At 36.6% G+C, this 14,847-nt stretch overlaps 1 protein-coding gene across 1 annotated transcript; it reads right to left on the bottom strand.

Moving 5' to 3' along the window:
• Positions 1-627: 627 nt before the first annotated feature.
• ABHD5 (abhydrolase domain containing 5) lies at positions 628-13,953 on the bottom strand. The gene is made up of 6 exons (XM_026843023.1): positions 13,836-13,953; positions 13,186-13,558; positions 10,033-10,187; positions 6,226-6,337; positions 5,506-5,692; positions 628-3,193 (listed from the first exon to the last, which is right to left on the bottom strand). Exons 1-6 carry the CDS (start codon positions 13,843-13,845, stop codon positions 3,104-3,106), a joined length of 927 nt encoding a protein of 308 aa, XP_026698824.1. The 5' UTR covers positions 13,846-13,953; the 3' UTR covers positions 628-3,103.
• Positions 13,954-14,847: the final 894 nt, after the last annotated feature.

Raw genomic sequence — 14,847 nt, 5'->3', positions numbered from 1 at the left:
CATTTCTCCTCTTTGGGCCCATTTTTCCAAGCTTAATACCTACGAATTCACATTCTCCATTTCCATCTCACAATCAGATACAAACGGGGGCTTTCTTGTGATGGTTGTCAATGTTTTATTATAGAGTCTTATCAATAAATTACTTCTCCGAAAATCAATGTTTCAGAACTAAAATCTAATCTGGCAGGGTTCAATAAGTAACAAGATGAACTCAGCCATGCAAACAAAATATTACTAAGTTACTTTAATAAAATTTTATCACAACAACCTCAAAAAGAATAGCGAGCCCTGGAGACTTAGACAGTTAATCTTGGATTTTTATTAATATTTTGGATTCTTTTTGTTAGGCCCTAGCCTTTGGTACATAGCTGTCTTCATTTGGATGCTAGAACAGGACAGATCTTTGGGTGCCTTTATGCTCGTGATTGTCTTATTTTATAGTGCTGTAATAAAAATAGCACCATCAGCATTCAGTGCTCACCGCAGTGCATTTAAGCAACTGGTCATTGCGCTGAAACAGAATTCCTGGAAAAACTGAGCTTATTCCTAGAGAGTAATTGCTCACAAAAGGTCTAGCTCCCAAGTCTTTTCAGTATGTGCCATTCATTTTCTGTTCAGCACCCCTTGTGATGTTTATTAAAGTAACTTTATTGGGTTATGTTGCACACAACAGGACATTCAGAATTCCATCTTGACCTTCACAGCAATATCTAATACTGCCTGGAAGATAACCAACAAACATTTTCTTTGTATATACAATCAGCATTCTGAGCTTGCAGCTACTTGCTGACAAACGCTTACCAGTTTCAGATACATACAAGGAAACCTAAGAACATTGAAACGTTTGCAAATAAGCATTACTGTATTTTTAATGTATTCTGGATTGTTTAGTTCAACTTAATTACTCTTGATTTCCAGGGCTTAATTACAGACAATTTTTACAAAAGCAACATCATGTCTTAACATTAATTAAATATAACATTTAAGATTATTTTTTATTGTGCAAAATTTAAGCAATAAGTCTTGTTAGTACAGTAAGATGAAAAAGCAAGGGATATTTAAAACAATATTCACATTCAGTGCACAATTTTTATCCCTACTTCCACCTTTTGCTGTGGAATCTAGAGTTCCCATCAGTAAGTGCTATCTGAAAATACCAATAGTTCATTTCATCTTGTTATTTGAAAGAGACTCGGAATCTATTTTTACATTAGGCTTTTACACACAATTAAAACAGCCGTTTCAGTTGATCAATACAAATTAACACACTGAAAAGGGCGAAAAAATACATACCAAAGGCATCCACCTAAATGGTGGCATGACTGATAATTTATAGCTTATATTCAAAAATACAACTGATATTCTGATTTTCCATTTTGAATTCAAGATTTTAGCAATTAACCACAAATTTTCTTTAAAAATTCTGGCATCTGCTAATTGAAAAAGTAATTTAATAGTTAATTTTAATTAAAATCCTTAGCTTGTTAGATATTAAGTGTTACCAGTCAAGGCAGTCACAAGACTGTTTGATGTTTACATAGGACGATATAGATAAATATCTCCTTCAGAGAGAGATTATGTTCGGCTGGGAACATAATCGGAGTATTTCCTGAATATTTTAGGTATTTTTGCCTTCTACATCATAAATATGTGCAACAATTCCTTAATTTGAGGAAAAAATGCAGAGAATTCCACTCAAGTTTTAAGATGGTGCAATCATTAATTCAAATTCTCTATGTATAAAAGTATCAAGAACTCTTCAGTAGTCAATTTAATATTCAAAAGATGATCAATAGTTTTATGTAAACTTGTTAAAAAACAAGCCACCACATAATCTGGCTTTAAAGTGACAATGTATTTTGCTTAATATAATTTATAAGAATGTGAAGAACTAATTTCATACTATGATTTCAAAAAGATGCAGAGACTGGATTATCTCTGATATTGAAATACTCAGTTAAAATATATAATTATATAAAGAATCTCCAAAACATATAATTTGTTACAGTGGTATTGTTCATTCCAGTAATAATCCTTCCTATAAGGAGGCTGCATGTTAACGAAAAAACATTAACCTGTTGTAGTTCCCAATTAGAGAACATCAGTATTCTCCTTTTGCCTCTCCTCCACCCTAAACTGACTAAAAAGCAGACTAGGTTTTCTACCTAAAAAAAAGGGAATTACGCTCCAGATGGTCATTCCCTAGCCCTAATCAAAATCCTGTCATCTTATCTACAATTGTTAGGTTTAGGCTAGTGACAAATCTTCCAGTAAAGTGTTAAAAATAGATGGAGTAACTAACAAGCCATCTTCTGTATTTTAGATCACTGAAATCTACATATCAAAATATTTATGGAAGCATGAGTGCTGGTGACATCATTAACTCTTACAAACTGAGCCTTTCATAAAAGTTGCACAGATGGAAAAAGATGCCTTGAGATAAATGGAAATAAAATCCAACTGAAGAAAGATTTCCTAATATTGAGCCCCACTTCCTTACAAACACACATATTTCAGTGACAGACACTGCTCATTATTTTGGCCCAGTGCCTCTCCAAAAATCAGCCTCATAAGCTGTTTGCTATATCTTCAATAAAAAAAAAAAATCCACACCCTCTTTAAAAATGGTACATGGAGTTCTGGATTCCAAAATTATAATGTATAAGCATTTTCATATTCTTGCTATGAAATATCAACTAAAAATATGAATGCTTATAAAGAAACAAAATTGCATTTTATACATTGTATCTATATCGATACAGTTCTCTCTGTTAGTGGAGAATTCCGCATCTTTAGAAGTTCAACATGTGCAAAATTCAATTACGTTTTGAAGAAAATTCCAGTCTAAAAAGTTTATGTAATTACATTTATGACAGGCCAATAATCTAAAGACCAATCTCAAACAAAGCTGTACAAAGTTTGCTTCAAATCTCCCTATTACCCCCTCAAAAAAGGCACTAAGTGGTTTAAGTGTGCAAATGGCTCTTATAAAGTGTGTAAACAGAGCCTGTTCCAGTAGCTCTGCATTCTTTTTAATGATTTCCTATAGTGTATTGCTATTAAATGCTATTTACAGTACGATTTGCTAAAGAACAGAAGACAGTCAGTCCACAGAATCACAGATATCTTTCACTTTCTGATTGAAGTCTTCAGGTTGATCAGCATACACATAATGGCCTGCACCAAGGATAGCCTAGAGGAAAAGAGGTGAAGACACAAGTCAAAATCACAAGAACATAATAAATAAATAAATACTGGGATATGTGAAGAACCTGACTTTTACACGTTAACTACTTGACACATTATTACTTGAAAAGACAGATTTCAAAACTGAAACTGATCTCTTGCACCCAGCCTGCGCTAAAGCAGTTAGTGCAATTGCTGCCAGGAGGTGGTATCATACAGCCAGAAAGGGCTGTAAATGTAAGGAAAAACAAAGGCTTGTTTCATCTGTTGAAGGCACTTTGCTACACAGGAAAAGAGGGCAAAACTACCACTTATTCAACTGCACACCTTGTTGAAAAAAAACCCACCATTCAAGCAGACACAAATCACAGGAAATCAAACTTAGGAGAATGTGCTTTACACATCAAACTTCTGATTCACCTTCATCTTCTTCCTTCTCCACTCAAATAGTTCTGCCAGGCTGCTCTTTAGTTCTGTAAGCGTTTTCATTACAGAGAGCATCAAACCATTTGTATTCTCTTATTATAAAAATGATATGGAAGAGACTAAAGAAGGTACTAGGATAAATGATTAAGAATTCAGAAGCTTAAATTGCTGGGGATTTTCTTGTGGAAGCAGATTTCAGCCCTCTGAATTAACAACTGTGTTAAGCAGGGACAAGTAAAATTCAAATGATGTTATTTCTGGGGGGAAAACCCCACATTTGTGACCTATATTATTTCACAGGCACTATGTAACAAAATTAAGGGTTTAAGTAACCACACACAGGGCAGTTACCCTTTTTCTAAAATTGATCATTCTGTGTCAAAACTGGTACAAGCAAGCCATCACCATAGTGTACAGCAAAGGTACTTGACCTATTTTCTTTCCATTTTATAATCAGGTTAATTTGTATTTAAAGGTTAATTTGTATTTAAATCTATTCTCACCCTCCCCCCATTAAAATACTCCCTCTTAAGTCTCCAACTGAAGCCCAGAAAAGTACAGCTATGTTATTGTGTTGAGAAACCCCACAAAGTAAAAATTAATTAGAAATAAACACACATAACGAAACCCCAGAACTTCTGTGGATGGCACTGCCAGTCCATATCTCAGCCTCAGACTCATGAGAACCCTTTCCCTCCTACATTTTTTTAAGTGTCCCTATAATTTCTATCACTCCAATTTACCTTTTAGAATCTTACATGGCTTGACAAAATTTTAACCTGGAAATAAACTTTTCCACAATCCCTTCTAAAAGTCACTGACCAGAATGGAAAAATCTGCCTGCATGGTAAATGCTTATCATAGCAATATATCGTACACTTCTTAATGGTGACTTCTTGTTACAACTTTGTCTCAGGTTAAGCAGTTAAGTGACACTTTCAGTCTGGATGTCAACATTTATGAAATGTATTTGTGGTCTTTAAACACATGCAAACAGTTCAGTAACAATGTATTTTCTTTGAGTTCCAGCTCTGATGTCAGCTATATCAAGATTATAATATCTTATTTGAATGACTTGTCACAGTATACCATCAACATCACATATTACACACTTCTGTCCAGATAGATCTAGACATCAATAAGACGACAGCTGGTGTATTCACATATTTTAGCACCTCGTAGCATTGTAACATATATGCATATTCAATTATCATGGTTGAATGATGTGACAATGCATGAAGAATACTTTTAAATTCATTGTTTTTTTTATGGAAATCAACAAAAAAAAATGCAGTGTGCACATTCGCATCAGGATGCAAGTACACATATTTTAAATGATAACGCCATACCTCTGAACAAGAATGTATTAGCTAGGAAGACAACGTTAAGTATTTTTTTAATGACTTAAAGATGCTTACAAGAACCTAAGCACCAGGTACAAACCACTCTCTTATCAGAGAAACAAAAGCATTATAGATTAGAACAGTTTATGACAGCCTCCTCACTATGTCATACATACGTGCAAGTATCAAGACTGCTGTGGTTTAAAACACAGAGAAAAGCCCAGATACTGACAGTGACCACAAAACCTATTTGTGTTAGCATACTGTAGAGCAGATTATTTTGTAGAGCAGAAGAATGACCTTGCCCAAAGATGTAATTCAGCTTCTAGTGCTACAGTAAGTTTTCCTCTTACTCTGGGAACTCAATAATCTTTTGTCTAGGTTTTCTCTGATCTAACACTTGTCATCTCTCCCTCTGTTACAGAAATCACAAGTTATTACCCCAGGCTTTAAATCAAAGGCCCAGCATTTCCACAGTTGGTATAAAACCTCATATATACCATTTAAACCAATCCACACAAAGAAATAACTGATTTAAAAAACAACTTACTATTGTCTTCACATATGATTTTGGTCTCAGAGACTGGATAGTGCTGCCAGAATTGCCATCTATACATGAACGTGCTCCATAGACCACAGTGATAGGAATGTCTTTATCCATTTGTGGAATCCGTTGCAGCATCGGCCTTTTTGCCCATCCGTAAGGAATAGTCATGTTCTTGAAAGCTGTTTCCCCACTTTAAGTCATTCAAAAGGATAAAAACAATTACATTTCCATTGGATCTGCCTGTTCAGAGTATCTGTGCATTTTGGTACCACAAAGTGCAATAGTACATGAGGCTGGAATTTTTTACTATTAAGAAAAATAAATTTTCAAGGCTTGCATGTAATTTTCAACAGAAAAAGCCTACGTTTTTACAGTACTGGTGATAACACAAGAATGAAATGTCTTATTTTTAAAGTTTATTAAGAAATTCTTTACAAATTAAAACTCCTGTAACAATTTTTTAATGAAAAAATTAGTTCCCAAACTCACTCAGAATTACCACACAGTTAGTTTAGAAGAAATATGTAATCAGGATAGCTTTTACATTTATAATTTCTGGAATTCAGAAAAAGTGCAATGCTACCTTTTTCTTCAATTAATACAACAAATGTTATGATTTTTTTAAAAAAGCATGCACACTGTTGCCATGGCCATTGGAGGGAGTAACAGACTCTCAGTAAATGAAAGAGACTTCAAAACTCACACTGGGAAACTCATACTCACCTGGGTGACTGTACATTGCAGTGATAGATATATTCAGCCACAGTGTTATCATCAAACATTGATGAATATTTTCGCTTGAAATCTGGTCTTAAACGCTGAACAAGGCTTAATCCTGTTAAAACAGAAAACACTATTAGAGGAGGAATTAGTATAGATGACTTTATTGCCTAACGCTTTTCATTACAACCCTCCAAAGGCGTTCCTTGAAACTTCTGGCTAAACTTGATGGCTTCTAAACCAATGTTTTTGTTTCACCACTTGCATATCTTAGGAAAACATGATGTCATTATAGCAAATAAGAACAAAACATGAATAATCTAAAGGATTTTATGCTGCACCAGAAAAGGAGTAATTCAATCCCTCTGAATATATATGGGGAACATTTGAGAAGGGCCACTGCAGCAATAGAAGAAACATGCAAAGGGGACGAGCAAAAGGACTGAGCAGCGTTATCTTCTTGCCACCAGTTTAGTTTCACACGATATCAACACTGTCTTTCTTGCTCTGGCAGCACTGGGTGGGCCAAAAGCATCCCACCTTTCAGAACCAGAAGGCACTGCTGAAAGAGTTGAGCTGTTTTTCTTCCTTAGATATAAGTCTGTGCTCTCCTTTCACAAAACAGTCATCTTTTGAGGCTAGTTCATCTAACTAGTATTTAGTGGAGAGAACAGAATTCTACGCTGAAAAACAGGTGCAGAAATCTTGACATTGAGTATAATATACAGGAACTGCTGTAGGTTACGAGATTTAACCTATGAAAGCTATTGTCCCTATGCTCTCTTAACAGCCAAAATGGAGAAGCAGGTCCCTTCAGGAGCCAGTTCAGCCTTTCTAAAGTTAAGCTCCTATTCTGACTCACTTCTTCAAGGAAGAAGCCTCTTCAAGTTGACCAGATGAATCTTTGAGACAAGATCCTCACCAAAGACTAATCTTAGTCTAAGAATACTATTCATCCCTGAAGAGCTAGGCTCGCAGTTTACCACTTGAGTTTATCAAATGAAAATACTGTTGTTAATGTGCCATTATGATGATGTCACTTCCTCCCACCTGTCTCTGGACAAAGGCGTGGTACTATTTATGTAGACATTGCCACACTGATCTATGCTTTTCTAACCTTGAGATTAGACTATTGCAACACACCTTTATGTATGCTTTAAACCAATTTAGAAAACTAATACAGTGCAAGAGAAAATAATTCCATTATAAAACAGCGATTTCAGTCCTGAAGCGATGAAGATTTTGCAAACATTCTGCAATTTGCTGCTTGTATTTTCTCTATAGAGAGTTCAGTTGCTGGACTTCTATCTTTTTCTATCTGTCTGGGGAGTAAGAGTACCTGGAAAAAGAGACTATGCATCTTCCCCTGCTATCAGCATAGAGGCGACAGCATCCCCATTTCCAATCACTAGTACTGACAACAGTGTTGACATTACAGGGATGTTTCAGTTATTGCTGAGTAGTGCTTGCACAGAGTCAAGGCCTTTTCCACTTCTTACCCTACCTCACTCGTGAGCAGGCTGGGGGTGCACAAGAAGTTGGGCAGGGACACAGCTGGGACAGACCCCCAACTGACCAAAGGGATAATCCATCCCGTATGACCTCATGCTCAGCATACAAAGCTGGGGGAAGAAGGAGGAAGGGGGGCGACATTCAGAGTGATGGTGTTTGTCTTCCCAAGTCACCGTTCCACACAATGGGGCCCTGCTTTCCTGGAGATGGCTGAACACCTGCCTGTTGATGGGAAGTAGTGAATGAATTCCTTGTTTTGTTTTGCATGTGCACACCACTTTTGCTTTATTTATCAATTGTCTTTTATCTCAAGCCACGAGTTTTCTCACTTTTACCCTTCTGATTCTCTCCCCCATCACACCAGGGCAACTGAGCAAGCGGCTGTGTGGTGCTTCATTGCTGGCTGGGGTTAAACTATGACAATGCTAAAAGAAATACTAACATTGAAGACTCTGAGTTCCACAAGAGGGGTGCAATCACAGTGACATTACTGTTGTCCTGAGGAATTTTTAGGCATTCAGCTCTAGGAATTGAATTCAGAAATCCAACCTAAGCACTGAAGCTCCTATACTGTGAGCCTCCTGGGTGACTGCTCCAGTCAAGTGAAGGAAAAGTTACAAATCAACTAACTGGAAACTACTCAAAGAAAAAGATGTCTCTTGATTCTGCCTCCCTCCCAGGTTTAAGTATCTGCCTGTGGGTCTCGTTAGGCATCCATATGATACCATCATGATAGCCCAAAGAACCTGGCTCACATTTAAATGCCTAACTCATACCTTTGGCCAAGAGCAATTGACTTCATAGTGAGGATCAGGCAGCTATGCCTACCCAGCAGCTTAAGCACATGTGCACGTAGAAGGAAACCTAGGTTTGGTTCAGAGCCTTCATCAGGTTGGGTTTGATGTCTACCTTGCAGCACAGTCTTTAACTTACCCTTCTCTAAGAACTATGCTTTACCTGTCAAGAACTGTGCATTAAGTTGATGATGGAAAACTTTTTCAACACGTGGAATAAGAAATGGATGAAAAATTTTGAAAAGCAGTGCCCTCTACAGCACCCTATAAGTGAGGCTAGGTTGGGGATACCTTGCTAAAACAAGGTCTGTTTCTGCAACATGGTTTTGACTGCACTTCCTTGCTAAGGGAGATAACTTCAGCTTTGAACTCTTCCACATGGATTGATTTATGCATGCATTTGTTCTTGGATAAAAGGCATTAAATCAGTGCTTAACACTCAATATGCTCCAGGATATTTTGTTAACCGAATTAGCATTTTACTTTAAAAAAAAAAAATCTGTTCATACAAAACACGTTGCTTGTCCAAAAAGCTAATTTTGTCACACTACTGAAAACAATCAAATAGATCAGCATATTAAAATATATATTCTATAAAAAGATATTTAGGAAATGGACATGCTTTAAATATAAACAAAGCCTACAAATGTCACTAGTTTATTTTCAGACTGAATACTAAAAATGATGAAGAGATGAGTTAATTTTAACATGTGAGGGGCCTGAAGGATATATTTTTGAAGCCTCTCCAGCAGATACTCCTGTAGTAGTGAGTGTAACACAGATAACTTCTTTCCCCTCTAGAAGGAATACATATGATGAATTGATGATTTGATCACACCCTTCTCCCCACTCCCTACATAAACTAAAACTGCAGTATTTTTGGTCATCCCTACCTAGCCTAGTGTTAGGGTATATACAGTTTATCTAACATCTCATCAGTGTTGTTGAAGAAATGCAGAAACATGAAGGACAGAATGTCACTGTAACACAGGACACCAATGAGACCCACAAAATTTTCTATAGTAGTAAGAAAATGTCTAATGGAAAGAACCCAGTTTCAATGTAACTCCTTTAAACTCAGGCCAAAGACAAAGGAGTTTGAGAGACTGCCTTCTAATGTTAACCAAATTTGGAAATCCTGTTTGGCCATCAAATTGCAGTTGAAGGGAAACTAAATGGACTGTGACTGGAGGCAACCAGAAAAAAATCTTTTTACATTCATGCCTCTTTGTCAGGCTTCCCCAACAGATGTCCACATCATCTGACTCACTATAATTGTAGTTTACAATAGTATAATGTAGCTTGCTATAAACTCTGATACCAGTATTTCTAACAGAAAGAACTTGTCCTCTTGTGCTAAAGAGTTCAAATCCTCTCACCTTCTCCTCCAACTTTTCTCTGTGGGTGATATGGGCTTGCAACAAAGCTTATCTTAATGGGGTATCTGCCCCATGGTTATGTTTAACAAAACCAGAAATGGTATTTAAGAGCAGCTAAAACTCACCAAAGGGTCCTGCTATCCTCAGTCCAGCTAATGGATTAAATGGACTCAATATAGCTCCCAGTGCTTTGATCCAGATTGGAATTGGTCTCTCATGTTCAGCATTGTCAGGCCTCTCTGGAAAACCCCATGGCTCCACTAAGATAAGATGTTTGACCCTGTTGGCAAAAAAGGTTCAGAGGTTTAGAGTACATCAATTTTTCTTCGACTGAGTATGATGGAAATATGCTATCTCTGGACTATGCAACCTGGTTTAGTCATTTATATCATAGTGACTTATTACCTGGTTTCTGATTCATCAACAGTTTTGCTTTCAATTGCTAATTAGAGATAGACTGAATTGCAACTAATCATGCATATGAAAACCAGAAACTCAGAAGCTTATGTCATTAAAAGAAACTTACTGTTCAATAGATAACCACTGTCACACACATATATGAGAAAAAGGCCAGTCTTGTTTCTATTTTTAAAAACTGCCTCATATATATGCTCAGTCAATATTATTTGCAGCAGCAGTTTAATTTAAAAGATGATAATTGCATATTTCATTTAAATAAACTTGCTAAAAGTCTTTCTTTTCAAGTAATCTAAGATCTCTGTTATAAGAAGAGATGCAATTTATCTGAAAAATCATCTTATCAAAGTAAAATTTGAACTGAGAGAGGCAGAGAAAAATTAGCAGATGTTTTATAAATTTATTGATTTTAGGTCATGAAATAAACATCAGATATACAATTTATAAAACTATTACTCAAAGGAACCTCAGCACAGAGAGTATAGTAGGAGTCTCCAGCAGATGCAACTATCAATCAGTTCATGCTGCGAGTCCCCCTCAAATTAAAAAAAAAAAAATAAAAAATCTTATTTCATCTTGGTAGACTGGAATCGTCCATTTCTGTTTAATCCCATAATAACACCTACTCTAACTGTCCTATTTCTGAAAAAGTGACTGTGAACCACAGTTTTGCATATTTAAGGTGATTTTCCATGCAAGCTTCATCTTCTTTACTTTCTTCTTCATGACTTTCTTCTCTTTCAAAACCATGAGACTAAATATTTTATACAGCAGAGTTCTTAGCAACTAAAATGATGTCAGAGGTGATTCCGAAGGCTATTTCTGGATTATAATCAGTTGGGAAACCAAAAATCTGTGCTTGAAATGAGGGGTTGAAAAGGATTAAGCTGACAAAGATGTTCCTTGGCTGTCAGATCAGTCATGAGTGCATTTGCACACAGCTGCAAACACCAACGGTAAGAGAGGACTGGGTAGAATTTAACTACACAAACCAAGCAGGAGAGATTACAGGCTAAGGATTGCAAGCAATGAAGAGCCGTTCGGGACAGCCACACATTCTGTGCACAAACTAGGGCATTAAACATAACACAGCAAACACATGTGCAGAGTTAGCTTTTTTTCATGTTCTCTTTCTTAATACTTTCTTTCCTATTTGGCATTTCTCCTTTTGGTAATCAAGCCTACAACATAATACAGGATAACAGGATGTTGACCATGAGAATCACTTCAAAAGTAGTAGTCCAGAAGTTGCAGTATTTGAAAATCATGACCCACCACCACCCAGAAATATTCTAAATGAGAATCTTTTTGGACTAGTAGCCTCAGTTGTCCCATGAATGACTTTGGTGCAACATAATAAATTAACAGATCATCTAAGCTTGGAGAAAGAGATCTACTTTCCTCACAATATGTATCCAGAATCTCTTAAACCTCTAACGCATTGTTAGATAATCTGGCTGAAAGCCGTGCTATATTTATCACTTGATTCAATGTGGTCTTAATATCCTACCAGTCAATTCGCTAATTTGATGGTGTTAGTTTTATTTCAGAGAAACATTAGTAATGTGACAGCACAAACTGAAACACCCCCAAACTAATTAACCTCAACATAAGCACAGTGAGGCATGAAAACAAAGTGTCACTTCCAACATAAATCAGCAGGGGGCAGAAACAATATCCCATCACACAGGAATAGAAACAGCACCATTTACAGATACTTCAGAAAAAGGGGTAAGGAATTTGTAAGTGATCCCTGCAAGAAACTAACTACAGTTAGCTAGAAGTTGGTTTATGCCCAAAAGGACACTAGAGCAGAGAGCTGCATTTCTTGCAATCCAGAAATTGCAGTTCTGGATTTAGACACATACCTACTTGCACACATCACTTTCAGCTGCACATACCAGCTGTCGTCCACTTGGAAAGAAAGAGGCAAAGTGTTTTAGGAAAAAATAATGTATGAATTAATTTCAAAATCTCCAAATGAGAGACAAATAAATGTATATGGTATAAACTGGTGTGAATATAGAAGAATAAGATATGTTTTGTATAATACAGAATCTGCCATATGATGTGGAAAGCTAAACTTACATTCACAATTTTACACAGGAGTCCACTATGACTATCTAAACAAAAGCAATGTAATTTGTTGATACAGAATGACCTCACTTGGTGGAATCCTACCTCACCAGGGGCTATATAACCACACTATATATATATATATATAAAAAAAAAAGAGACAAATAATTAGTTTAAGGGAAAGAACAATGGATTAGCTGTTGGCCACAATGCAGTGGAGAAAATGCTGATGAAATACAATTACAGGACTGCTACAGCTGGGTTGTTTTGCAAAGAAGAATTATGAAATGGCATGCAGACAATTTAAATGAGACTTTCTAAATAATTTTTACATCATCATGCTGGCACCAGGCTGACTGCTAGCATATTGGCATAAATTACCTAGGGGAATTATATTCAGAAGTTTCAATGTTATCCATAATAATGGGAAGTTTGGCAGAAACAAGCCTATTTTCCTGTCACAAATGTATTTTTGATCAGAAATGTCACAAAACATTCATCCATAAATACAATCTTTGCTATTTATGGCAAAGTGGTACTGAGCAAAACCAAAGAGGTACAGAAAAGTACATATAAAACCATGTTTACTGTATCTACTTATTTCTATTCACCTGGAAAGAAACCATACAATTAATACTTTGGGCTTAAAATTCGGTCTTAAGTTTCTTTAAATCAGCATGGTCATTTACTTAAAGTTAATTTATGAAGAGCCTGATTAAATAAAATCTGTGTTAAAATCACTACCCAAATACAGGGAATTCCTTCATTCTTTTATTTTCACATACCTTGACGGGTATTTTAATGAGTAAGCAGCAGCCAGGAATCCACCTAGGTTGTGTCCAAGTAAAATCATTTTTTCTAATCCCACCTCCTTTCTCCATTCTTCTATGGATTCCACAAACTGATTTTCTGCTTCCTGAGCATCAGTGTCAAAGTGTGGTCTACTGCTGTGTCCAAATCCCAAGAGGTCAAAAGCATGAACGGTCCTGTTCTCACAGAGATCTTCAAAATTGAGAGCCCACAGTCCAACACCTCCTCCAAATCCATGCAGAAGAACAAGTGGAGTTTTATGTGAAAGGTCCGGAGAGAATGTCAGGGTCCATATTTTATTTCCCTTAGATATATACACATATCGTTTACTGTATGTGCTTGCAATACCTGAAGAAAGAGTTGGAAAAAAAATTATGTTGCTAGACATGCCTGATAAAATATGAAGTACATTATATGCAAACCACTGCTTTAAATAGGAGCTCCCTTTCAAAGGAGGGAGCCTACAATCAAGTATCTAAATAAGGGAGCAATGAAAATCTAATTCTAAACTTGTTTATTTCTTCACAGTGTAAAGGCCATATTAAAAAACTTATTTCATTATATTTAATGTAAATTTATAGAAGATCTAGTTGTATGTATAAGTCTTATTAAAAACGAGACTTACATTTGAGCATTTTGTCCTCAGCCTCTTTAAGGTGTAGCAGTGATGTGGGACACCAGGCAGGAAGCCAGCTGAATAACCATCCTAACCTACAACAATAATACAGAATAAAAATTTCCTGAGAAATACGGTGATTTTTTGCACTATCGGATGCTTTGAAGACATTTCTTTTGCTGCTCTTCATAAAAGAACCCATATAAACTACAGAATATGTAGGACAGGAGTACGCAGTGATAGGGAATTGCCTTTCTCCTGACTTTTATAAAGCGGTCCTGATCGGGCGCAGTCTTCAAACAGCATGCTGTTTCTCCACTGTGTCTTCCTTATCAGAGTGTACTGATAGAGCAGGTTTCTTCTGAGAACCTGGAGACATTAGCCTACACACTGACCTGACAAACCTGGTATCATATGTAACAGAATCATTGGGATTTCCAGTCTCCTCTCAAGTTCCCTTGGAAATCTGCCTGCACACACATTACCCTGCATGAACCTACTGTTTCCAAAAAAGCAATAAACTGTGTGCTTGCCAGTCTAACCTGAACTGACTCATACCCTAGATAAATATAAAACTGAAAAATAAGCAGGTTTATTCTAACAAAGCAAAACCCTAGAGCCTGCATTACCAACTTAGAAACAAAGTCCCAGAGGAAAACAAACCAGCAATTTCAACAGAAGCTGCTTTTCCAGCTGTCAGTTACTATCTCAGTAGTACTAGCTTGATGGTGAGAGCAGGGAGAATGACTCAGCTAGCAGCATTGACTCATGGTCAGTGCTTCAAAGGACACAGCACTTGGGTACAGCTCTTCCTGGGTGCTAATTTATCTCTTGTTTTCAAGAAGTAATCCTCTTTTTCACTCCCTCACTTGTTTCTGAAGTGGCTCAGTCTATCAGTGTAAAAGGCTGCTACTGTAGGACCCCAGACCATTCCTTATAGGGAAGAGGGTAAGGTCATCAAATTCACAATCAGCTGTCTTTCTTTAGCACTTTTTTTTTAATGCTGAAATGCTTTCCAGTG

The sequence above is a fragment of the Athene cunicularia genome (assembly GCF_003259725.1).
Source record: "Athene cunicularia isolate RWA chromosome 2 unlocalized genomic scaffold, athCun1 chr2_part1, whole genome shotgun sequence".
NCBI classification, from domain to species: Eukaryota; Metazoa; Chordata; class Aves; order Strigiformes; family Strigidae; genus Athene; species Athene cunicularia.
This window is presented reverse-complemented; position numbering and strand designations above follow the sequence as displayed.